The following is a 26,169-nucleotide window of genomic DNA, read 5'->3' as shown; positions in this document are numbered from 1 at the left end:
ACCTTTGGTTTTAAAAGCAAAGTGACAGTGCTTGCACACATAGGGCCGGACGTCAGTGTGGGTGCGGATGTGTTTCTTCAGCATGCTGGGCTTCTTGCAGCGAATTCCACACTCCTCACAAACATATTTCCCTCGGCCGCGGCCTCGCACATATACATACTCTTCGTTTGATTTGTACCTATGAGCAACAGGCGTCATGGTAAAGGAGAAAAAAAAAAGGAGGAGAAGAGGCTGGTTCCCACCTCAGAAGACGCACACGCTTCCTAGGTATACCTCCAGCCCTTCACAGATACTGGGTGCGAAGGACGTGGACCAGAGAGAACCGCATGGGGGCAGGGGGCAGGGAGTCGCCCTGGGGATCCGCCGCGGACCCCTTGCACCTGCCATGCCCTCGGCCGCATATGGCTGCCCCCTCTCTTCCCTCCAGAGGCAGCAGGCCCTGTGCTTCCCGCCAGAAAGGGAAGCCACAGGTTCACGGAATGCCTCTGTCCCAGAGCCGGCCTTGGCCCCAGGCTCTGCCTGCAAAGGACGGCCCCCTGGGCCAGCAGAATCACAACGCGAGTGAGGGAAGGTGACAACCACGCTCCAGCAGCTCCAGCGGCTACCATTTGCCGAGGGCTCCCTCTGGGCCCACACTTCACACAAATTAAATCACAACCGTGAGCACAAGCTCTTAAGAGCTTAAGGCTCAAAGTCCTGCAGCCAGAAAGGTATGGACCTAGGATCTGAACCTGCCTGCTCCAAAGCCTGCCCATCTCCCGGGAGCGGCAACAAGTGCTAAAACAGCCCGTTCGGAAGCCGCCTGGACACCAGGGTGACAGGAGGTATGTGGGACCGCTGTCGCCTCCCTGTTTGGAGAGTCAGAAACCAAGAGTCCTGTGCACTCTCCCCGACCACATCTCCTGATGAGCTGTAAAGCTCTCAGGACCCAGATTCCAACACCTTGCTCCCAGGGACCCTCCGGGGTCACCGCATCAGGGCCCAAAGCTTTCCTAGGGCAGCTCCTGGGGCAGCCATCCCACCTGCCAGGCCTCAGAGCCACTAGGGCTCTTGGACCTGAACCAGAATGGTCTTATTTCCACTGAGAAGGAAGCCCAGGAGGCTCACACGCTACGATCCTTATCAGAACGCCTCGTTGTCCCTGATGCTACAGCCATGCCCTTCTCCCTTCGGAAGCAGGAAAGGCTCTGCTGGGACCGGGAGGGTGGTTCCTGGTGGGATTCCAGGACAAGAGCCTTCTGATGCATGAGGCCGGTGTGTGTGTGTGTGTGGGGGGTGTCTGACATCATGGGCGCCTTAGGGAAGGTGCGGCCTCTCGGCCCACTGAGCATGCCCTGCAGCACCCAGCAAGGGGCCTGCCCGTGCCCCACACTCAGGCTACACAATAGGTCCCGGCCCAGCGGTCTTCGCTCTCAAACTCAGGGCAGGCACAGGGGGCAGGGAGGTGGCCGGGAGAAGGCGAGGCAGTGGGCACAGCAGCTGGGACTCAGTCCTGCTCTGCAGGGACCATCAGCTTCTGGCTGAGAGGATGTCACAGGATGACCTATGGAGACTCTATGGGAGGGAGCCAGCAGGTGGCGACGGAGTGATCTCTCACACACACACACACACACACACACACACACTCACCCCTACCGCCTCCCCACACTCACACACACACTCTCACACATGCACTGCTCTCCATGAGTCCCTGAGGGCCCTGGTAATTGTCAGCTCCCTTTGGCCAACCAGTGCCTCTCCTGTTGTCTGAAACCACCTTCCCTCCTTAGAGGCCCAGACCTGCTGGTGGTGGGACCCTGTTCTCCGGGGAGGGGCCAACTTTCACCTGATCCAGGGCGAAGTGACATCTGGTGTTCAAGGGGAAGAAGGGAGGGCTGTGGGGGTGGCGGGGAGGATGATTCTTATCACTCTTATGAAGAACCCTCTATGGGCAAGCCCGGGAGACCCGTCTCTGAGGGACAACGGTTCATCCTCACGTAGCAGGATGCCTCAGGGCTACCAGGGCCCCAAACCACACCCTGATCTTAACTCCTGTGTCCCTCTATGGCCCCCTGGAAACCAGTCTAAGATGGAGTGGGCACCCTTTTCCCAGCCGGAAAAGAAAGAAGTGAGAATGGCTTGGTTTCTTCTTGGCACTGGAGGCTGTGCCAACTGGATCCTAACCTCCACTCGGCCCTGCCCGGCGGGTCCATGAAACCCCCTCCCCTCCAACATCCACTGACAAAGGCGTCCCTCGGTGCTCCCTGGCCCTCCCCGCAACTGCTGTGCTGGGCATTGTGAGCTAGGCCCACCGCCACTCTGATTCTCCTGTATCTGGCCCCTGCCCTATGCTCAAGCCAACTCAGCCACAGTGACCTGTGGCTGCTCTCAGACCCCCCAGTTCTTACCCCACAGCAAGCTTAGACCACAAGTGGTCTTCCCTGGCTCACGCTTGCATGTGTGCAGAAAGGTACACATGCGCATGCACATACACATAGAAAAAACTCTGTTTGAACTCTCGAGGGTTGTGCCTTGACTTGGGTGCCTTGGCCATGGAAGGTGTGTATAACCTGCTGGGGAGCAGAAGGGGGCTTGGAGGGGCCAGAGAGGACGGTGAGAGATGGAGGCAGGAAGGGGGAGCTCCAGGCAGGGACCAGGAACAAAGGCAAGAGGGATTAAAAGGCCCTGATGGACTTGGTGGGGAGAGCAGATGAGGTGGGATGGGCAGGACGGACGGGATCCCCATCCCCATCAGCCCTGAACGCCACGCTAAGAAGTTTAGACTTGATCAAAGATAAAGGCTCAGAGAAAAGATGCTTCCCTGGCACCAAGAGGAATGGTCTGGAGGGGGAAGAGACCTCTAGTCCCCACAAGAAGCGCATGTTTTAGGACAGGGGGCCATCGGATGGGGGAAGGGTCACAATGAGGCAGAAACCAAGATCAAAGTATTCAATGTAGCTGGCTTAAGTGATACCACCCATGGACGTGGAGGGGAGTGATGCAGGACCCCAGGCCTTTGCTGAGAGTGAGATGCCCGTGAGGAAGATGTGAAGAGATGCCCAGGGCATGGCTGGAAATCCTCGGGACTCACGACGGGACGTGCGGATTTGTAGGGAGAGAGACGACAGTGCAGGAGAGGATTGAAAAAGAGAAGAGGGTAGTGTGAGGGTCTAGGAGGCTCCCCAATGTTGGGGGGCAGAAACACAGTCCCAACACACCTACCCCCCAAGCAGCTACTTCCTGGGAGCTCAGGAGGTTTGGAAGCCAAGAGAATGGGACTGAAACGACAGCAGCCACCTGCTCCAATGTCCTGGAGAAGGATGGTTCCCTAGGAGGAAGGGCCCCAGGAGGAGGACGAAGGGCCCCAGGACTTGAAGAGCATGGTCCTGTCTGAATGGCCCAGAGCCTATGACTTCTCTACTCTTTGAAGGCTGAGACCGGGATTCGTACAGCTCAAGACTCTGTGGTTCTCAAAGGGGCCAGCCCAAGGGCAGGCATGGGGCCACCATCCAGTGTGGGCTGGATCCTCCCCACCAGCTCAGGACCAGCCTCTTTTTCCCCAGCAGCTCCGCAGCCTCTGCCTTCTGGCACATTCTGGCATCATGGACCACATGCTCACCAGTCAACCCACCAACCCCCCAAACAACCTCAAAGCCTTGCTGGACCTCAGCCCACTCCAGTTACTGCTCCCTCTGCTCCCTTTCTCAGCCCAAGCCAGGGAAGGGCAGCCCAGGTCTGCTCTCCCTGCCTCCTCCCCATGCCCATTCCTGAGCCGTCATGATCCCGCTTCCCTGGCCAGCTGTCCCTGCCAAGGTCACACATTGCTAAATCCAAAGGACAGCTGCCTTTTCCTATCTGCCCTTTTGCCCGCTTTCTAGAGGCTCCTGCCTGGCTTCACGATGCTTCTCTGTAGGCTCCTTCCTTACCCCTTTCCCTTGCTGCCACTCCTCAGGCTCCAGCCCGCACTCTTCTCCCCTCGCCCTTCCCAGGTTACGCCCCCTGCGCACGCCTGACTTTCCACCTGGACTCCAATGGATTCCCTGTGCTCTCCAGGTCTGACGCCCTGCTGTGCATCCAGATGTCCCCTCAGTCTCTCGCCTGGTGGTGGTCAGGCCCCTCCTGCCCTGCACGCCCAGAAGCACGTTTCCACATCCCCTCTGCAGCACCCTCTCCTCCTGGGCACCCGTCTCCACAAGCAGGACACACACGTGTATGGCTAGTGAAGCCGGTGGCCAGGCCTTCCTCTCTCCCACACGAGAGCAGTGGCCCTGACATGCTCTGTCATGCTCCTCCCAGCCTGGGGAGATGCTCCTCCACCTCCGTCAGGACAAGGACCTGTCCCTGCATGGGCACACCACCAGGCCATCCACCTCTCCAGAGCCCTGACCCCTGCACCTTCCCACCAACCATGCCAAACATCACTGGGGGCCACAAAGGCCCTTTCCTCCAGCCTTCTGCCCTCCCCAGCACCACTCCCCTACACCTGTCTGGCTCCTCGTCTCCTTCAGGGCTTTGCCAAAAGGTCCCTTCCTCCGGAGCCCTCTCTTAAACCTCTGAGCCTGGGGGTCCCCCCTGCTCCTCCTTCATGGCACGGTCAAGCTGTGTGCACTGAGACGGCCTTTTCAACGTGTGTAGCCTCCATTATCCCAGCTGTTGGTACATCCCCAGGACTCAGCACAGTGCCCGACCCCCACAAGGGCTCAGCACTCCTCGGCTGCCCATAAGAAAGCCAGACCAAGGCCTTCTTTCCAGGTCTGCTCTAATCAGACTCTCAGCCATGACATCCCCTCTCTATGAGGCTAGAACACAGGCTCAACACAATGCGGTGGCCTCCCCACAGGCATGGCACCTAGCCACAATAGACAGGGCGAACTCTCTCCAGTCCCTGGTAGGAACTATTCTGCTCATGGGTCAGCACGAGACCTGGGTCCGAGTTCTGGCTGCTGTTCAAACTTGTTGGGTGACCTTGAGTATATCAGTCCCATTCCTTGGTCAATCTTCATTGTCCTAAGATACGCCAAGCCCCATCACACGCCTGACCTCAACTGGTCCTCGCATTGGCCTTTTACCATTGTCCTCATTTTACAGAAAAGGGAACCAAGGCCTCTGGAGTTTCAGTGACGTGGTCGACGCAGCCAGTCAGCAATCTACCCCCCCAGCTCCCCAGCCACGCACAGACGTGCCGCACAAATACCTTTCGGTGGTGTTGATATTTCCTTAGCACTTTCCTTCTCCAGGATTCCCAGGGGCCCACCACACAGCAGACAAAGAAGCACAGCATCGTTCTCTACCCAGCCCTTCCTGAAAGGGCCGCCAGCTCTGGGTAGGACCCGCAGCTGTTGACAGCTACAGAAAAATGCCTTGCAGAAAGCCAGGGCAGGAAACCAGAAAACCATGGTGGGGCCCTGAGGGGAACAGTTCTGCCTCTCAGGTCTGCTGGCTCCTTCCCATTGTCCCAAGGCTGCCCTTGACTCAGGGGGGGAAGTGACACCCCCCCACCCGCCCCCCACCAATTCGGAGGCCACAGATAGTCCCTGCTGACAAGCGTAGTTGCAGCAGATTCATGGCTCCCGGGATAGGGAGTCATTTCTCTGAGCCCTACCACCTGCCTGTCTTCTGCTCCCCTGACAAGCCAGAGGTGTTAGCCAGTGTCAGAAATGTTAAGTTTTGTCCTAGACGAATACCTATTTCTGTGGATTCCAGAATGCTTTGGTTAGAGGGACCTTGAGACCAGAGGCCCAGAGTCAGGCTGGCCAGGCAGCAAAGGAGCTGGGCAGAGCAGGGCTGGTTGGGCTGTGGCCGTAGCACCAAGCGGGCAGGGGTGGGGGGGGTCCCAGACCCCTGCCTCCTGGATGTAGATTTTTGGTTCTGCTGCCTTAGGTCGAGCAAAGAGTAAGATTGCCAGGAGGGGTGTGGAGCTGCCAGATTCCGCCAGGTCTGGTTTTGTTCTTACGCTGCTGCAGTCAGACTCACGGACTCAAGGGAAAGAGCGAGAATCTCAAGCAACCCCTGATCCAGGGGATCTTATTATAGTCCTCTGATAGAGAAGGAAACAGAAACACACAGGTCAAGTGTGTTGCCACAGCTACAAGGCAACTACAGAGTGGTGAGGCAGAGCTTGGACCCCAGGTCTGACCCCAGAGGACAGAGGGCACAGCAACACTTGCCTTCTCTTCCAGTCCTGCTGCCAGGGATGCTTAGCTGTCCGACTGGGAACGCTTGTGGCTCTAGACTTTTCAGCGGCACTTCTGGAGCCCACAGCTTGCGCCAAGCTCCCCCGAGCTCCAGACCCCGGAGACGGAGGGGGTGGAAAATAAATGTCATCTCAGTCACGGTGACAGGGGAGCCGTGCTTGGCTCTGCTGATGACGAGGACTCAGCAAGGAAGCTGCTCCGTGCGGGAGTGAGCTCCCCGTCACTAGCACTGTTCACCCAGAGGCCAGAGGGAGCCTGGAGCAGGTGGAAGTTCAAGGTTACTGCATACCAACACTGCGTCCAGCACCGTGAAGCCTGCTTACTCCTATGATGGTGCTATAAGATGGACATAGTTATCCATTAAGTATTTCATATTTATTCCAATAAATATGTTATATTTATTCTTGACCAAAGGGAGACTCAGGGCACTAGGTGAGGGGCTGGCAGCATGACTGAGTGGGCAGAGGAGGCATGCGGGGGAGGGCTGAGGTGGGCTGGAAGGCAGGACACGGTCCCTCTCTAAAGGGACAGGGTTATACCTTTCCGGCCAAGGGTTGCAGGATGCTGTCGGATCTTCCAGGTTTTCAAGGAAACCACAAATACAGATTTTTAATAATATGGGTCTACTCGTATATAGCTTTTCCTAGGCACCCAACACTATTCTAGATGCTTCATATGCATTACTTCATTTAAACCCCATAAGACAGGGGCTCTAGTCATCCTCATTTACACAGGAGAAACTGGAGTCGCAGAAAGGTTAAGTAACCTGCCCAAGGCCACACAGCCAGTAAGTTAACAGAGCGAGAATATGATCCCAGATCACACGTTACAAAGTTCAGGTGCTTAACTGCTAGGCAATGCTGACTAACACTTGAAATCACCTGTTTCAAAAGACAATTCAAGGCACATAAAATAGAAGAAGAGGCAGATCCAGAGCTAAACTTCTGGCTCTAAGTAATGTCCCCAAGGTCACGAAGCTAGCAGGGGGTCCGTCTGACCTTCAAGTCCACGACTTTTCTCTCCACCAAGCTGCATTTTTCTTCTAAATGAGGGTGTGAACTCTGTGGCTTCAAGTTACCAGCTCTCTGAGGCTGGTCTACAGCTATGTTACTGACTTTTCCATAGGTTATTAATATTTTATCATTAAACCCTCACTAATCCTCCAAATTCACATATAATCATGCCAAGCAAGAGGAAGAGGTGATGTGAGGTGTACGTGTCGCTGCTCTGAGTCCCACTTTTGCAGGGAGCCTGTGTCCCCCGAAGTGAGATTAGAGTCAGTTCCCAGAGGTCACTGTGTCCCTGAAGGTCCTGCCACAGCGGGCCCGTCGGCGTGTCCGCAGAGACACGCTGCTCTCGTGGTGCAGCCCGAAAGGAAGGGATGTGGGAAGAGGAACAAGGGGCAGGTGGTCCAGCCCACTGAGCTGCCTATCTGTTACAAATACTCAGCTGCTAAGAGGTAGGGAACACATCCCTCCGCGAGAAGTAAACCAGAGAGGCCAAGCTCTGGGCCATGGAGGGACATGCCCACCGGGTTCTTGGTGCATCCTGGATTCTCCTTCTGCGGGGTTCTGCAGAGATGACATTCCGTCACAACATCTGGGGCTGGGGTGGCCCTTAAGGCACGGTCCAGGGACAGGCCTGCTGGGCCAGGAATTCCACAGCTGGTCTGTAACTGGAGCGCAGGCTCAGAGCCCACCTGCGGGCTGTCTATTTTAAGCCAGTGTTCTGTGTATTTACTCAACGGTACTGACCAAGGCCCGGTCTGAGCCTGAGGCTGGACCAGGGCCAGGAAAACAAAGCCAAATAAAACTTGGACCTTGGTCTCCAGTGTGACGAACAGATACTTCAAGATCACGAAACAAAGAGGAACAGTAATTCCGATCATGTACGAGGTGCTTTGGATGATCAGGGTGAGTCTTAGGTGGTTTTCTCGGAAGAGATGCTTTTCCTCTGGTAACTGCGGGGAGTCCGAGCCAGGGCAGAGGCAGGAGGACAGAGGATGCAAGTTGGAGGTCGGCTGGCATAACAGAGGCAGGAGAGAAGCAGGTCAAAGAGCCTTTGTTTCCATCTTGCAGAAGGACTTCCACCACGGGAGCAAGTCCTTGTCCATTTCACAGGCTTGCATTTGTGCCTCTGGGCCATTTCCTTGGTTTGACCGTAATGAGTTTCCATTCTTGGGGGCACATCAGCAGGCAGCATCAGCTTTCCGGGAGAGAGCAGCAGTTCTGGGGACTGACCAGGCCCAGAGCTAAGACCAGGAGGCGTCCTTGATTCTAAAGACATTGGTACGATTTGTGGAGATGTTGTGGAGTGAACGACCAAGGGCAGACACCCAGAGCCACCAAGCGGGCACCGCGCCTGGGCCCATGCCAGCTGGGGTCAAAAGAATGCAGCCAAAGGTCCTGTTTCCGAGCAGACAGGGAGATTAGGGAGAGAGTGGCAGGAAGCCAGAAGCTGGGCCTCTCATGTTCAGAGAAGTGAAACTGCCCAAGAGGCACGCACTCCCTAGATGTGCACAGATACGGAGCTGCTCCAGCTTTCGGCAGGCCCTGGCCTGCAGGGTTCTAGAACAATGACTTTCGTACCGTGCTAGGGGCTCCTGGAGGCCTCCCCCTCCACACTGAGCTGTTTTCCAGAGAAGGCACCTAGGCAAACTGAACCTGGTAGCAAAAAGCTTTGTGGGTTTAAAAACATCGAAAATTTGTTAAAGAACATCCATGCTTGGAAGGACCTTAAAACCTCCGACTTCAGGGTGGCGGAGGGGGCTCGTGCAGCCTCTGATGCGGTCATGGTCAGGAGGGTCCCATTCCACCTTCTCCCAGGGCTGCATACGCCTGGGCACCTGGGGGTCTCCCGGTTTCTGGGCAGCTCTTCTCTTACTAAAGCTAAAGAGGTCAGCCTGTGCTCCCACCTGCAGCCTGAGCTCCGAGCTCCGGCTAGTGCCCCTCTTCTACATGATAATCTCTGAAGGGGGCCAGTTCACCCAAGACTGCTCTCCTGCAGGCCTGTCATTTCCATAGCCCCAGGCTACGCCACTCAGGATGGATGCTGGAGGCCTCCGCAGACTCCCCCAGGCCCCTCTGGGTTGTCCGGGTTGTCCTTCCTAAGACGGAAGGGCCACTACCCCCCAGTGCCCTTGGGTGGGGCTGGACCAGCTCAGCTGAAGCAGGACTCTGGTCTCAGTTCTTCCTGCCTCCTTTCCTTGTTCCCCAGACAGGAAGCCGGTCCAGAATGGGGACAGGACCAGATCCTGGAGACTGAATGCCTGCCTTACTCTTGAAGAAAAGGCAGTGACAAGAAAGTCAGCCAGGGTTCGAGCAGTCAGCTCTTATCACGGGAGAGGGCTGTTGTCTGTTGAGTGCTTGCTCTGTGATAGGCACTTTTTCCAGGAATTCTACTGTGGAAGCCACGGCACAATTCTGTAGGACCCGTGGCAGGAACTGAGGCTGGAGGGTCGTGTTGAGGCTGGCTTGAAAAGTCTCAGATACCTGCACAAAGGCTGGGCCCGTGTCTCACAGGTGGTGGGGGTTGGGGAGGGCTGTTCAGTGAGGGCTGTGTTCTGGAAGCACATGCTGGGGCCGCGGCTAGAAGGGGCGCTGACCAAGGCCGTCTTCTAGCCGCGGCTGCTGAACTGCGTGTATACACGAAGTGCCTAATTAATGCTTGTAAGCCAATGGCCAAGACTCCTGGGCCAGCTTGCTCGTGATCTGTGAAGCATCAGTGTTTCCAGAGCAGACATATATATGCACTGAGATGCAAATAAGGTGAGAAAAGGCTGCGATGTATAATGCAAGTTCTCAGCCTGGTCCTCTCCCTCTAGTAAACAGCTTTCCCAGGGGCAGAGAACAGCAGCAGTAAAGAGAAACAGGCCTAGGAGCCAGAACTGCCAAGGCTGAAGCCAGGCTCTGCCCCTCATTAGCTGCATGACCTTGGGCAGGTTACATAACCTCTCTGTGCCTCAGTTTCTTCATCTGTGAAATGGCGATGATGTCCTATTTCTTGAGCTGGGACTAACAGAGCATAGTGACGGCATATTCACTGCAAAACAGCTCATGGACTATATACTTAGGACTTGGATCGCTTTTTATACGGATGATACATTTCCTTTTAAAAATCACTGAAAAATAGGGGCACCTGGGTGGCTCAGTGGGTTAAAGCCTCTGCCTTCGGCTCAGGTCATGATCCCAGGGTACTGGGATCGAGCCCCACATTGGGCTCTCTGCTCAGCAGGGAGCCTGCTTCCTCCTCTCTCTCTGTCTGCCTCTCCGTCTTCTTGTGATCTCTATCTGTCAAATAAATAAATAAAATATTTTTTAAAAATCACTGAAAAATAATAGTACACACTCACAAGGTCCTTGCGAGGTTAACTTCGTTAATCCAAGTCACACGGAACAGCACCCAGCACATACAGAGGGCTCTGTCAGTACTTGCCCTCTCCCTCTAGCACTTGGCCGTGATAGCCCTCATGACAGTTAAAATTTATTCTTCAACAATGTAAGGAAAACCAAATGGTTCAGTTGTCCATCGACTGAGAAGCTTGGAGATGTCCCCTTCCCTTCTGATCAGAAAGGAGGCCAGTGGTTCAGTGCTGTGATGCCAGGCGATCCGTCCATCTGTGGCCATGCGTGGACCGGCTGATGGAATATCAGGCAGTGATGATGGAAGTTCCGCTATCTCCTTCTCCCTTGCCGTGGCCAGGTTTGCAAAGCAATCCCAGACATGCTGATGGGGATGCCTGTGCCCTGGAAAGCCGGTCACGACCACAGCCAAGGTGATGGTGGTAAGGAACAAGAAGGAGCTGCTGACTTGGGACGTGAAGCATTCCAGCATCCAAACTTGGATGGTGATCACGCGGCCGAAGCAGCTTCAGTTTCCCCTATGAACATGATCCATGCCACAGCGAGCTCGACCAGTCTTAGCCTCCGGCCGTCCACCCACGTGAGACTACTTGTGAAATGGAAATTGGGAGGACCCAAGGACCAAGGTGCAGAGAAAGAAAATGCAGAAGAGGAAGAAGACTCAGTGGGAGGAAGAAGCCTCAGTGAAGTCAACCAAAGCTTTCTAAACCTGATCAGGATAATACAGGCGCAAAGTGGGCAACAGCTTTCAAGGGAATTCCAAGTTTAAGAGTAAAGGGATTTCGGGACGCCTGGGTGGCTCAGTTGGTTAAGCAGCTGCCTTCGGCTCAGGTTATGATCCCAGTGTCCTGGGATCGAGTCCCACATCGGGCTCCTTGCTCCGCAGGGAGCCTGCTTCTCCCTCTGACTCTGCCTGCCACTCTGCCTGTGCTCGCTCTTGCTCTCTCTCTCTCTCTCTCTCTGACAAATAAATAAATAAAATCTTTAAAAAAAAAAAAAGAGTAAAGGGATTTGGTTATTTGCATTTCAAAGCCGCAAACCAGGACTCTGCCAGCTGGAGGGACCTTGCTGGCTTTGACTGGACACAGAGTTTTTCTCCAACCCATCTCCTTCACCCCAAGGCCGTCATGGTGGCCCAGTTAGTGTCCTGGCCAGAGGAGTGTGGGGAGAAGGGGTCACAGCACAGCTGCAAGCAGGCGTGGCCTGGTGGTGGACAGTCTGACCTCCTGCCTGATGACCACATGGCATCTGGCCTTCAGTTAAAAATTTCAACGCTCTGGACAGTTCTTAGCATGACAGATGGAACAGACACTCTGCAGAGAGGTAGGCAGGGTGGGAACCCTGGCGATCCGAGCTCATTGTAAAGATCCCACTGAGCACTGCTGCCCTAGCTTAGCCGGCCTCCGGAAATGCCATTTCTACGAAACCTTGTCAGAGGTGACAAGGTGTGCGGGGCAGTGGGCAGAGAACACTTCGTGTGTCCCCAGCACGGTGAAGCTGACCGTGGCCAGGGGCTGGATGGGAGAGAGCAGACCCAGGGCACATAAAACGAGGTGGAGGCTCCTAGGGACCTGGTTCTTTTGAAATCCTCCAGTGCAAATGAAGGGAATGGAGAAGTTTCTTAACTCCCTGGAGAAGTTCCTCACTGGCTGCGCACCGTCCCTTAGACAAGGCAGTTGCCTCGCTCCCTTGCCCTTAGATGCCTCACAGCCTTCCTCTCCGGGAGCCAGGTACCCTGTGTGTGGGACCCCCAGTCTTGCCCTCAAAAGATCACAGCTTCAGAAGACTCTTCCTTATCTTCCGGTGGGGTAGGAAGCAGCACCTTTGCCAATGGGAGCCTTAGATCACCTTTACGGTCAAGGTGAAGTGGAAAGTCTCCAGTCTGATGGGGCTGCTGAGGACGGCTTTGCCTGTGGCTACTGGACTCAACACAACTACTGAGCCATTTCCTGCTCCGGAGGGACAATGGCAGCAACAACAGTAACAACTGAACAACTGTGACCCTTTAGCAAGATGGAACCGCCTTCCTCATTATGGGGCTCGTCTATCCCTTACTGGAAATCAGCGAGGTGCATAATGTAATGGCTCTTTTCAGGTAAGGCAGTAAAGGATCAGAGAGGTAAGGTAACTTGCTCAAGGTCACACAGCCAGTGGGTAGCAGAGGAAGGGCACCCAATCCCCAAAGCTCCCTCTGGTCCCCACACACTTCTAGCTCTCAGGGCTGGAGAAGATGCCACTGATGGGGATGACTGTTCTCCAGAGCATGGAAGAAGAGAGGGAAAGGGTAGAGATGTCCAGCTCTCACCATGGGTCCCGGGGGAAGCACCACGATCGGCAGCATCTCCATGCACAGGCATTTTGGGGGGGGGGGTCCATTCAGGGCCTGGCCCTGGGCACATGCGGGGGCAGCCACAGGGTCTCCCCAGGAGCTTGCCACACAGGTGGGCGAGAGTCAGGCACCCTAGTGTGTAGGGCTGTGGAGGAAAGAACACAGATTTGGAGCTGGTAGGGCTGGCTTTGAATCCCAGCTCTGCTCCTCAGGACCTGAGCTGAGTTAGAAGTCCCTTTGCTCCTCTGAGCCTCTCGTCTGCAGATTGGACACGTGTGTGTATGTGTCTACATAGATAACTGTGACTTAGCAGGTGGTGACAAGGGTCAGGAATGACAGTTTTGGAGAGCTTAGTGCTCCATTCTGCGCTGCGGCACGGCAGGCCCTCAGCAAACTTGGGCTGTCGTTACTGCAAGTGGTGATGGTGAAGGGTGGGCCCCAGGCGGGTGACTGCGGTTGGGACAGGGCTCAGCCCAGGGGACCTTGTGCCGCACTTCAGCAGGTATTTCCCGGAGCTGAAGTCAGCCACCTGGGGTCCCCCTGAGAGCGTGCACAGGGAGGGCTGCCGGGGAGAAGGCGCGTGGAGCCAAAGTGCCAACTGGCTGTGGGAGAATGAGGCTCCCCGTGGGGCCGGAGAATGCTCAGTCCCGGGTGCAAAAGAGCAAGGAACGTTCTCAGCAGGCTGAGAGCTGACCGAGAAGAGTTCCAGAGGCAGAAGAGGAGCCATCAAGAGGGTCTAGCTACGCTCTGAGAACAGACCCCTCAGAAAGGTTTTAAGTAAGTTGACCCCAGATGTATGAGGGCCTGTGGCTTCCCCAAGGTCGCTTGCACAGACATCAACAGCAGAGCCAGGACCCACGGCAGGGCTGATGTGACCGGGCGTGTCCTCATTACAGGCGACCCGACGCTCCCCACACACTTCCCTGCATTAGGCCCGGTGCCCAGTAGAGAACTGAGTCAACACACAGTGTCTCCAGAAAGCCCTGGGCACCTCTCCAGCAGCCCTGGCCCAGCCTGGACCAAGTGTCACTTACGACTGCTATTTACAGCCCGCAGGGCCTTTCCGAGTGACCCTGCGGCCTGAACTAAGCCCAGAGGGGATGCAGAATCAGCTCCAAACGGCTGAGAGAGAACAGACCCCGCTAACATCTCCTGCAGGCCCACGGGGTCCTTGCTGGGCGTGCTGGCAGAGGCTGAAGCAGCCTTCGGGTTTCCCAACAGCCTGTGAAAGTCCAGGTAGCTGTCCTTATCGCAGAGATGGAGAGACTGAGCTCAGAGAGGCACAGGGACGTGCTCTCAGCCACACAGCTCCTAAGTGGCACTGGGTCCCCCCAAAGATCATTCTTATTGTGCTCCCTGCCTACATTTTTCAACTTAACATGTTAAAACCACACATGGGTTTTATGGAACGGATTGTCCCTGCCTGTGGGCTTCAAGGCTGTCCACCAGGGGCAACCTCTGTCTGTCCAAAGCAAACCAAAAGTAAAAATGTCAAGCTAAAGTAAGAGAACACACGCCGGGGTTTGGAAGGAGAGATGGGGTCTGGCAGGGCGTGGCAGGGTGGGGAAGGTCAGGGAGGCGACTGGAATGCGGGTATTTGACCTGGGCGGGGAGGACAGCTCAGCTGTGAGGATTAGGAGATGAAGACAGGGAGAGGGCTCTCCAAGCGGAGGGAACAGCACGAGCAAAGGCACAGAGGCAGAGAAGCATGGGCAGCACAGTGGCTGGGCCCAGGGGGAAGGGACTGAGGACATGGTGCTTGGGAGGGAACTGGGGCGCCAGCAAAGACTCTGAGCCAGGCTTTAGGGCCAACTGTGTGGCAGAGGCACAGAAATACCAAGCTTTGGGGATTTAAAAATACTTGGAGCGGGTGATGTGTTTACAACTTACAGTAATTCCCATTTGCTCATCCCCACTCTCCCCTGCAAGAATGAGATGAATGAAAAGGGACAGAGGATCTTCCCCACCCACGGCTGACGCCTGTGACAGGATCCACGGCCCCTCCCCACCCATCCTGTCCTCTCTGGTCACCAGCCCCCCTCCCTGCGGCCTCCTCCTGGCCTCCCTCCCGCCTCACTGGCCCCCTGTTCAGGTCGCTTCATCTGGAACAGCTCTCCCTCTCCTGCCTCTCCCCATGCCTTTGTCAACTGCGCCGGCCCTCAGAGGCACTTCCAGAGCGCAGCCCAGTCCTCCTGTTCAATGGCCGCCCGTGCTGAGCCATCCTGGAGGTGCCCGGCTGCGGGGACAGGGGCCTGCAAGCGGACATTCAGTGCGCCACTAGGACTCTCCCCACTTTGCCGGGGACAAAGGGAGGCACAGAGAGGTTACACACCAGCAGGGGACAGAGCAGGAACTCAAACCCAGCTGCGCTAGCTCCAGGACGAGCTCCCAGACCCCCCAATCCTGCCTTTGTCCTGCTCTGCCCCCTTCCCCCCAAGCAGGCTCTGTTCCACCAGACAACAGGCTGCTTCCAAGCTTGGGGGAGGGGCGGGGGTGTTTCTTTATTTAATCTCATTGTCTGCGTATTTAATCCTCACCTCAGCCCAGGACACAGCCTGTCACCCTCCAGATCACCTCAGCCCAGGACACAGCCTGTCACCCTCCAGATCGCGAGGCACAGATGGGCTCACAGCTTGCCCCAAATCACGCGGCCCCTCCAGACGCAGTGATTTTCCCTGGCACTCGTAGAAGAGGACCCAGAGCAGAGGGCCCACCCTCCAGTCCCTTGCTGCCTCCCTCTGATTTACTGCCATGCCCTGAGGCAGTGAAAGTGATCTTGACGGTGAGTGTGGTAAACGCCCACCTTGATGCTCCTGGGGGCTGGTCCCACAGCCCCACAGCTGGGGCTCTCCAGCCTCTGAGCAGAGAGACAGACCTCCTGAGCACCGCCTGCAGGGCCCATCCGGCCACGGCTTCACCCTAAGGATTCCCAGTCATGGAACGGCGGGTCGTCTAACACACATTAAAATAAAACGTGGCCGATGAAATAAGGAGCATTTGTCCCGATATGGCCGAAAATCCCCATGATGGTTTGCATCACAGCCCGAGGGAGGCTCTCGCCCAGAGAGCTGTGAACACCGAGAACTAGCTATGAGGCAGGCCGATGCTGGCAGGAGCCACATGCCCAGGAGTCCAGGGAGGGGACATGGCCTGGGAGGAATTCCTGGAGGGATAGAAGCAGTGTTCCGAGCGTGGTGTGCCCACACCATGATTCTTCAGAAGGACAGCGACAGTGTCCTCTAGGTCCAGCCAGTCGCTGGGGTGTGGAGAGCAGCCTGGGTCCCGGGGGACAGCCAGGCCTGTCTACAGAGCCTGTGGGGACTCCAGCTGCCACCTTGGGCTTCCCTGCAGAGACCAGCACTTGACCCCCATCTCATCCCTGTCCTAGAGAGAAAGGCTCTGCCCCTGCCAGGGCCAGGGGTGCCAGGGAGCATGGGGGAGCCTGGCTGCTTTCAGTGTGCTGTTCTGTCTGAGAGCAAGGGCACCCCCTTTGATGAGACTTGAGCAGCCTTCATGCCTTGTCCTGCTGGACCCCAGAGAGAGCCTTCCTGCAGTCACAGCAGCCTCTCCCAGCCCCAGTTGAGGGCTGACCTTCAGAAGCCCTTTAGAAGAGTAGGGGGGCCGATGAAGGCCCCTAAAAAGGGGGAGGGAGGGAGCCTAGAGCAATGTGGGGACATCTGCGGGGAACTGCTCTGTTCTTCCTGCTGTAGCCAGACCCCGAGACATCTGCTGGAGCCTGGGCAGGGGCTGCCCTGCCCTCAGGGGCCTGAGTCCCACCTAGGCTGTCTCCTTCCATCCCCCGGGGTGGGGTGGGGGACTCCTGGGTCACCACCCCTCCTGCAGCTGGCTTCCTAGGGGACACTGGGTTTCCTGGTTCCAGACCCATTCCAGCCAGGGTCTCCTGCTTGCCCCAAGGGGCTCCTCCCTCCTCATGGCTGATTATAGAGGAGGGAGGCGAGGCCCCAGCTGCCTTCCTCATGGCGAGGGCTCCCCACTCACTGTGGTGGTGGAAACCCATTGTCCACAGAGTGCCACCGCCGGTGGGTTACAACCTTCAGGGAAATCATGGTTCCAGAATCTGCTCCTGAGCTCGCAAGCTAAGCAGTCCCAGAAACTTCCGAGAGACGGATCGGAGGTGCCCCAGCTGCTGGATCTGCTGACGTTTTGAAAGTCTACAGGAACCGGCCTCCTCCTCTTTGCGGGGGGTGGGGGGGGATGGCTCTCCTTCCCCCTGAATCAGCCTGCGTCCAACCTGGCCCCCACCACACAAACATACTTTCCTACCTGACCCCTTGGCATCCTGAACAGCACAGCCTGTGGACAACCCTCCCCCCACCTCCCTGCCCCGGTCCTCTGGACCCTGCCAGCTGCCTCCACTCCTTGCCACCGTCCCTGGGGAGATGCCCTCCCTGTTCCTGGCTCCTGTCCCCGGAAGCCCTGCCTGGCCCCAGTCTGCCAGTCGTACTTGCCAACGGGTCATAAGGCCTCGATCACAGCCTGGCTTCTCCCTGGCTGCCTCAGGCTCGTTTTGGCTCCTGTGTTCTGGCCCGTCTGTTGCCACCATGTTCCTGGGAGCCTGCCTGCCTGGCATACCCACCCCCAGCTGCCCTGCTCTGGCCCGATCTGTCTTCCGCTGGCTGCTGTGCCCCAGGACACACCGCCCTCCACCTTCCTGCCAGCTGGGCTGTCCCTCTTTGGTCTGCAGGCCACCCATGGTGACAGAAGACACCTGTCCATAGCATGGGCCCAAACTTCTGCCTGGAGTTCAGGTTCCCCCTTGTGCTTTGGTCTGATGCCCTTGGCTTGTCCGGGAATCTGCCAGACAGCCCCTGAAAGCCTGCGTCCCCTTTCAACCCTTTCCTTGATTCCCGGCTTCCTCAGTCTCCTTTCTTCTGAGCCAAACTAGTTCTTTTTTTCATTTTACATTTTTATTTTGAAACTATGACAAACATATAAAAAAGTTAAAAGTAAAATGAAAAAAAAAAAAACCACCAAAAAAAAACCAACAACAAAAAAACCCCAAAACCCCTTTCTCCCTGAATCAGTGGAGGGCAAGTTGCCCTATCCCATCCTCCCAGAATTCTTCCATTCATATTTCCTCCATCCAAGGCCATGCCAGTCCACCCCTGCCAGGTCAGGCTCTGCCTCTCCAGTCCTGGCCCAGCCCCTGGAGGGAAGTGCCCTCCTCCGCCCATGGGGGTCCTGGCCCTCCCAACCGGCTGCCCTGTGTTATCTCTAGAACCAAAGTCTCCCTCTGGGGGTCGATCATTTCTCTTCATGGAAGCTGAAGGCATTGAGAGGTTTTCCAACTCAGTAGCACACCAGAGCTGTCTCCTTACTGTCACCAAGATGACACGTGTGCCTCCTGCACTCCTACACACGTACTACACCATCCTTCCTCCTTTCCTCCCACTGGGATGTTTTGAATGGGGGTCAGCAAGAGGGTTTCTGTTATTAACACACCCTGGGCCATCGCTTCCTCATTGGCAAAGTGAGGAATTTGGGTGAAATGATTTCTGGGGACCCTTTGGTAATGCTAGTAATAATAGACTTTCACTGAGTACTTATTATGCACTGAGCACTGGACATTCTTCACATGGAGTGTCTTAGTTAATCCACGTAAATCCTTTGAGATGGAATTACCGCGACCATTTCCACCTTACAGACAGGGAAACTGAGGCACAGCGGCATGAGCTAGCTTGCTTCACATCAGAAAGGCACTTGATAGATCCAGGATTCCCAAGCGGGCCATTTGGCTTCTGTCCTCTTTACCGCAAAGTGCTTGTAAAAGGCAGGAGACACCAGGAATTGACCCTTCACTTGAAGAGGCCATCATATAAGTAAATATTGATAATTCATGACGGAATAAGAGGTCAACTTTCTGCGTGCCAGGCACTGTGCCAGGTATTTACAAGCATTGTTTCCTTTTATTCTCAACAACTTTGATAAATCGGGACCATTAGGATTCTCCCTTTCCAGCTGAGAGGGCTGAGCCAATGGGAGAGGGGAAGCCTTTCTAATCAGCAGCAGAGCCAGGATTTGAACCCAGGTCTGGCTGGTGACAAAGTCATGCTCTTGTCACTGTGGTCTACTGCCAGAACGAGACGGGTATTCAGCCCGGCATGCAGGGAGTGAAGGACGCCCCCTACCCCCTCTGCTTGGCAATGGGCTGGGGTGGAGGGTTTCATGTGTCTGATTCTATCGGATGCCCACAACAGCCCCGAGAGGGGTCTCCACCTCCAGAGTGGAGAAAGACACCCCAGGAGCCCCAGAGAGTGAGGTGGGCAGACGCACGGCAGCAAGGTATGGTGGGAGGCATCCGTGTCTCCTGGGGCTGGACCTCCACCCTGGGGACGGCAAGGAGGGGGAGACACGTAACTGGGACCCCGCCTTCAAGAGACCCCGCTCCATGAAGAAAGAGCAGCTCCCTTCTCATTTTTCTAAGCTGTGGGGCCAGAGAACCCTAGAGACCGAGCCTCCCCATTCCGTCCTTGTCCCTTTACCTATGTGAGCTCAGGCAAGCGATCCGCAGAGCCTGGCTCTGGGCTCTGAAAGAAATTCTCCCCGACAGATGTCTCATCTCAGGCTGGGGCATTCGGCCAGAGGCTCCTGCCCAAGAAGGGGCACCCTGCGGATGAGCGTGGCTTCGATTCTCTGACAGCTAGAAAAGGCCAGCTTCTCCTGAGGGAGGGACAAGCGCTCACAATAGCCTGCGGCGCTCCCCCGCCCAGGCTTTTCCCTGAAGACTGTATCTGAGCAACAGCTCTTCCCAGGATCCAGTACAGAGCCGAATGAGCTCATCCTCTGACAAGAGCTGGAAAGTTCCTGCGTGTCACATCATGATCGCCAGAGATCCTTCACCCAGGCCAAGCGGCAAGCACTCGTTCTACGGATACAAACCGGGGTTCATGGAGAGCACAGGCACCGTCTGGGATCTCAGAGCCAGCGGCAGCCGTCAGCTCTCGGACCCCAGCCCCAACTGCAAGACTCAGGTCCTCTCCTACATCCTCCAATTACCAAGGAGGGAGCTGAGATCCAGAGAGGGGACACACTTACTCAAACTTGCCATGGCTGGGCTCCCACCATGTTACCTCCTTCCCTGTCAGGGCCTCGTTTCCAACAACACCTAAGGTGGAAAAGGCCAGCGTTTCCTGTGATTTGCAGCTAATAAAATCTAACCTGCTCCACGCCAGTGTCATACACTCCCTCTGCCCCACAGCCCAGGTGTCGTTTTCACTGTCCCAGGATCTACCAGTCACAGACCTGGAGCTGACCTCCAACTCTCCCCCTTGTCACATGGGGTCCTCATGCGGCCGGGCCCACAGAGACACCCTGACTCAGAGCCCTCAGCGGCTTCCCTGACCAGGCAGAAAGAACACCTCAGCCAGGAGAAGAACAGAGTCGCGCTGGGGAAGGGAAGGCGGGAAGAAAGAGAGGAAGATGGGAGGAAGGAAAGAACAAGGAAGAAGGAAGGAAGCAAGGAAGGAAGTGGCGCCTTTGCGGGCACTTCCTGTATGCCAGGCCAGCGGTACGGGGCCCCCGCACTATCTCGCCATTCATTCCTCACAAGCAGCCTGGGAAGTAGATACTTCTGACCCTATTTTTAGGGACTGGCCAGTAATTGCTGGAGGTGGGGCTGGAATCCGATTCCGTCTCAGTCCAGAGCCCAAATACTTTCTAGACTTTCTGGAACTGGCACTTTGCCCTGTGCTCCTCTGACTCCTTTAGGGAGGTGCCATAGGGGGAGCTCCCAGGGCCTATGGAGGAGCTTGGCAGGGTGTGGCTTTCCCTGGGGTTCTTCAGAAGGCAGGACACTGGCAATGAGCTCACAGACGGTGGGAAGAAATGAATGAGTGGAAAAGACTTTTTGCAGACTCAGGAACATGGAATCCTGCACTGACAGTAGGGAAATACAGGAACCGTCCCCCCCTTACACCGCAGACGCTCTCAAGGACTCTAGAGACGAGAGTGGGGGGAACCAAAAGAAGGAGGCTGATTTTATTTACTTATTTACTTCTTTTATTTTTTAGAGCGGGGACAAGGATGAAGGGTGACAGAAGCTGATGACTGACTGACTGATTTTTAAGTAAACTCCACCCCAAACATAGGACTCACACTCACAAACCTGAGATCAAGAGCCAGGCACCCCAAGGTAACTGCTTTTATTTTTATTTATTTTTAATTTTAAAAAAGATTTTATTTATTGGAGAGAGAGAGAGAGCGAGCGCGAATGCACAAGCAGGGGTGAGAGGCAGAGGGAGAGGGAGAAGAGCCTCCACTGAGCAGGAAGCCCAAGATCATGATCTGAGCTGAAGCCAGATTCTTAACTGACCGAGCCACCCAAGCACCCTTATTTTTAAAATTTTTTAAGGTAATCTCTACACCCAATGTGAATGGAACTTAACATCCTGAGATCAAGAGTCACAAGTTCCACCACGTGAGCCAGCCAAGTGCCCCTCAGGATGACTGCTTTTAGACCCCTATCCCTTTCTCAACTTCGGTAGCCAGGAGACCACCTCTCCTCCACCCCAGAGAAAGTCTGGAAGTTTCTCTACAACGGATGAAATGGGAGGCCTTTGAGGAGGGCATCAGGCGAGCTGGGGACAGGCAAGGGCACCATGAATAAATGAGGGGCTGAAGGGCGTCTCTCCCCTCTACCTCCCACCTTTTTCCATTTTGTGGCCCACAAAATAGAAACTCTACACCTTCATTCAGGAAATTGGAATCTTTGTGGGGGTTCTGTCCAAGCAGAAAGCCCTAAAGGCGCTGTCACTGCAGCCACAGGACCTGGATGGGCAGCGACCAGGATGCGCGCCATCGATGAGACCCCGCTCAGACCCAGAGCTGCCGCCCACCTGTGAGCCTCCTTCTTACACAAGCAAAGACGCCAGAGGTCACCGGACACCTGAGAAAAGGGACAAACACACGGACCAAAGGGAACCTGAAGGGAACAGAAACCAGGTAGAAAAGAAAACCAAAACCCAAAACGAGGAACGTTAACAGCCTCTGAGAGATAAGAGAAGGTATGGGGATCTATAAGGATACTATTAAGAAGAGACCTCCAGGGAGTAAAAGGAACTTTTGATAATTAAAGATGCAATGACAGAAAAGAACAAAGTGGCTGGAAGACAAAATGGAGAGAAGTACCCAGAAAGTAGTGCGAAAATACGAAAAGATGGGAAATCTGACAGAGAAGTATAAAAATCGGAGAAACAAGCCAGGAGGTCCCAGCCCTGACTCCCAGCCCATCCAGAGAGAACAGAGGAGTCATCCAGGAAACAGCACAGGACTCTTTTGTTAAGCCCAAGTCCTTGAGTTGTCAGACTAAAGAGTCACTGCCTAGGAGGGACGGCCCCACGCTGAGAGCCACACCTGCGACCTTCCCAGCTCTGAGCCTGAAGGGAAGATCCAGAGACAGTCACAGAGAAGGCTTCAAGGCACAGGAACCAGAACGGATATGGAACTCTTGCCAGCAACTGGAGCCTCAAGGACAGGGCAGCGACGCCTTTAGAACTCGGAAGGAACGTTATTTCCAACCTGAAATTCTACCCTTCGAGCAACCGAGAAACAGAATAAAGACTTTCCAATACCTTGAGTCACATCAAGTGCCCAAAACCCCCCACTCATCAGAGACCCTTTTCTCTAGAAGACCCTGCTGAAGGATGGGCTCTGTGAGAATCAGGAAGCAGAGGAGGAAAAGGAAAAGGTAAGTTTGTGGAGAGAGGAGATCTGACACAGGAGGAAGAGACTCTCCGGGCGTGCGGGGTGAAGGGAGACCCCCGGGTGGCAGCTGGTACCGTGCAGAGGGAGCCGCTGGGTGACACGGGAGGGGCCTGCGTGGGTACTGTGGAGTTTTCACAGTAGCCCGTAAAGCCGAATGTCTGGAAGGGGTTTCAGAGGTGAGAATTTGAGGGCTGAATTAGTAATAAATATATGGAAAAATAAGTGAATACACGCACCCACTTTTATCCAAAGAGAAAATAGAAAAGTGCAGGAAGGAAAAAAGGAGCCACGGGTCATTACGTGACTTGGCTGTGAATTATGTGTGTGGTACTCCCGTGAGAGGCTGGGGAAACGGGGGGCGTGGGGGGCATGTGGAGAGGCTCTCGGCTCTCTAGTTAATGCCGAAATGCTACTGTGGTAGCAACTTGGGCCTGTTTGTTAGAGATAGAAGGGTGAACAAAGAGGAAGGGTAGTGCTGTTTTCCATAACGCAATTTATGGAAATAATTCGTTCTTTAAACTCTATGCCTGTGCAACTTCGATAAAATTAAAACCAGAAAAAATGAAAGATTGTGCGCAGGTCACTGTATCCCTGAGAGGCCACCGCTCCCGCAGGAGAGACAGGAGGAAGCTGGCCTCCTCCTAGGTGCTGGGCCGGATTCCCCGGGATGCGAGAGTCCAGGACTCAGACACACACCGTCCAGACCCAGGCGGATGGAGTCCTCAGCGCTCAGGGGCCACAGTGGGTTGGGGTGAGCACCCCACTTCCTGCACTCTAACCCCCACGCTCGGGCTGAGCCCCGTGCCTCCTTAGATCCCCTATTGGAACCCAGGGGGCAGCGTCTGCTTGAGAAATGGATTCTCCTTTAAATTTTAATAGGATGCATTTAGGTCTTCTCCGACCTTGCTCAGGGCTCCAGGGACTCTGGTCCCAGCCCACACAGACACTCAGTCTGCCCCGTGATCAATATGTCTTTTCTCATTTCCATTTTGCATTCACGCTGTTTTTTTTTGTTTTGTTTTTTTACTGTCCGAGACTTGGGTTTCATAGTGACATAATCCGCTCTCTCCCATGCCTGGAGTTGAGTGTTTCCTGGGAAGTCCTTCGAGTCCTCAGGAGAAGGATGTCAGGCCAGTACTGAAAGCCGACCTCACTAGACTGAGATCTGATCCAGTGATCCAGGCCCACCTCGGATGGACATACCACAAGTTCACTTCCAGACCTCGAAATAAAGCAAGACAGATGGATTTTTTTTTTTTTTTGGTTTCCCAGTGAATACAAGAGTCGCATTCATCTGATGCTATACGTAGGCTAATAAGTATATACAAGCATTATGTCTAAATGGTGCACATGCCTTAACTTAAAAATATTTTATTGCTAAAGAAATGCTAACCCTCATCTGAGCTTTCAGTGAGTCATGATCTTTTCGCCAGTCAAGGGTCTGGCCCCAGTGCTGGTGGCTGCTGACTCATCAGGGCGGTGGGTCCTGGGGTGGCTGAGGCGACTTCTTAAAATAAGACAAGAATGAAGTTGGCTGCATCAGTTGACTCGGCCTTTCGTGAATGATCTCCTGGCAGCACGTGTGATGCCGTTGGATAGCATTTTGCCCACCGGAGGGCCTCTTTCCAAACTGGAATCGATCCTCTCAGACTCTGCCGCTGCTTTGTCCCTGTAGTGTATGGAGTGTCCTAAATCCGTTGTCATTTCCGCACCCTGCACAGCATCTTCACCGGCAGGAGATTTCAGTCTCAAGAAGCCACTCTCTCCGTTCACCCAACGCAGTAACTTCCTCATCCATTTGGTTTGATAATGAGATGGCAATGATCCAGGCTCCACCTGGAAGTCTGGTTCCCCTGCTCTTCCCACCACATCTGTGGCTACTTCCTCCGCTAAAGTCTCGAACCTCTCTTTGATCAAAAGGCACTGATCTGCAAAGCCCACTGGAGTGAAACCCGATAAAACGAGGTATGCCTGTATTCTTATTTGAGGGGATAATCTTCCCAAAGGGATAACCTCCCCAAGAATCTTAAGTGGTTTCCTGGGAACAGAAATGTCCTGCCCTAGTTTTCAAAATAGCCATTTGCAAATCTACCGTTGGCCAAGACCCAGAACCCGGTCTGGGTCTGAGAGAACCCTCCCGGCTTCCCAGTGCAAACCATCAACCTGCTCGCCTGGCAGCCAGCATCTTTCCTCCTGCCGCCCCAGAGGAAGTACTCTCTTCTTAACTCTGCTTTGGCCCCCATCCCTCAAATCTTCTCCAGAGTCCTGCTCCTGCATTCTGTGCCTTGGTAGAAGTCACGCCTAGCAGCCCCAGGATTCCTCAGTTTAAACACCCACGTGCTCCACTTTTCATCTCTCCAGTCCCCACTGCCTTCATTTCTCTGCTTTCCTCGGCAGCCAGCCTCTTGGATGGAGGTTTACCGTCCCCTGATGCCTCCACTCCTCATCTCAGTGCATGCCATTGGGATTTTGCCTTGACCCAAACAGCTCCCATCCAGGCCACCAGTGACCCCCTCATGGCCACATCTCCTGGACACTGCCTGTGCCCACCTTCCCGGACCTCTGGGCAGCACTCAGCACAGATGACCATTCCCTCCCTGAACACCCTCTGCCCTTGGCTTCTAGGACTTCTCACTCTGCTAGGTGTCCTCCTACTCCTCTGGCTTTTCCTTCTCAAACTCTTTGCAGCTTTGTCTCTACCAGCCTCTAACTGCTGGTGGATCCTGGGCTGGGTCCTGATATCCTTTCCTTTTCTCTCATTCTGTCTCCCCAGGTGACCCTTTCCAGACCCATCCCCTAAGTAGCATTGACAAACACATATCCCAGTGTGTATTTCCAGCTCAGACCTGACCTCTGAATGCCAGGCTCACCTGTGACCTGTCATGACCCAGCATCTCAGAATCAACATGTCCACCAAGTTGGGATTTCCCCTTCCCCAAAACTCCTTCCCGCTCTCTTCTCCCCTCCCTGTGCAGCTCAGTAAACGACACCACCACCCACCCACTGTCACCTGAGCCTGAAGTGGGGCAGTCATTCTTGATTCCAAGCTTCCCTTTCTCACCCTCCACACTCAGTTCACCGGGAGTCCGATAGTTACATTCTGTCTCGGCCACCGGATACTGCATGTGGACTCTGCTGCATCCTGCCCTTCCATGCCCTACCCCTAACCCCTCCTGAAGTCCAGGTCATCTTCTTTAGGAGAGTTGGAGCAACAGGATTTGGGGAGGAGGAGAAAGAGAACAAAACTCAGTGTGGGCACGTGTGATGGGGCTGAACTATTCACTCCCTACCCCACTGGGACCATACTCAGAGTGGCACATCCACACTTCCAGGGAGAGGTCTGAGATTTAAGGAGAGATCAGGGTACCAGGGTCCTCTCAGGAAGAAGACAGGGCCCTGGCAGCCTGGTCTCTTTCGGGCTCTATATCCAGAGCAGGGCACCTGGGACCACTTCTCTCTGGACCCTAGGACATAAGGGGTTGGTTCAGTCTGGGAGCTGGCAGCCCACAAGCCAGCCCTTTTCAGCATCACATGTTTCATTTTGACCATGAACACTTGCAGGGCAGGTCAGCATGCAAATGAC

General features: G+C 55.0%; 1 protein-coding gene across 10 annotated transcripts in view; it reads right to left on the bottom strand.

Annotated features, from left to right (window-relative positions):
- HIVEP3 (HIVEP zinc finger 3) overlaps positions 1-26,169 on the bottom strand; it is a 454,163-nt gene that overhangs the window by 17,386 nt on the left and 410,608 nt on the right. For all 10 annotated transcript variants that reach the window (XM_032361509.1, XM_032361518.1, XM_032361513.1 and 7 more), the window contains one exon: positions 3-178. In XM_032361509.1, the coding sequence (XP_032217400.1) occupies positions 3-178 (176 nt within the window). The remainder of the gene's footprint in view (positions 1-2; positions 179-26,169) is intronic.

This window comes from Mustela erminea, chromosome 10 (genome assembly GCF_009829155.1).
Source record: "Mustela erminea isolate mMusErm1 chromosome 10, mMusErm1.Pri, whole genome shotgun sequence".
NCBI lineage: Eukaryota > Metazoa > Chordata > Mammalia > Carnivora > Mustelidae > Mustela > Mustela erminea.
This window is presented reverse-complemented; position numbering and strand designations above follow the sequence as displayed.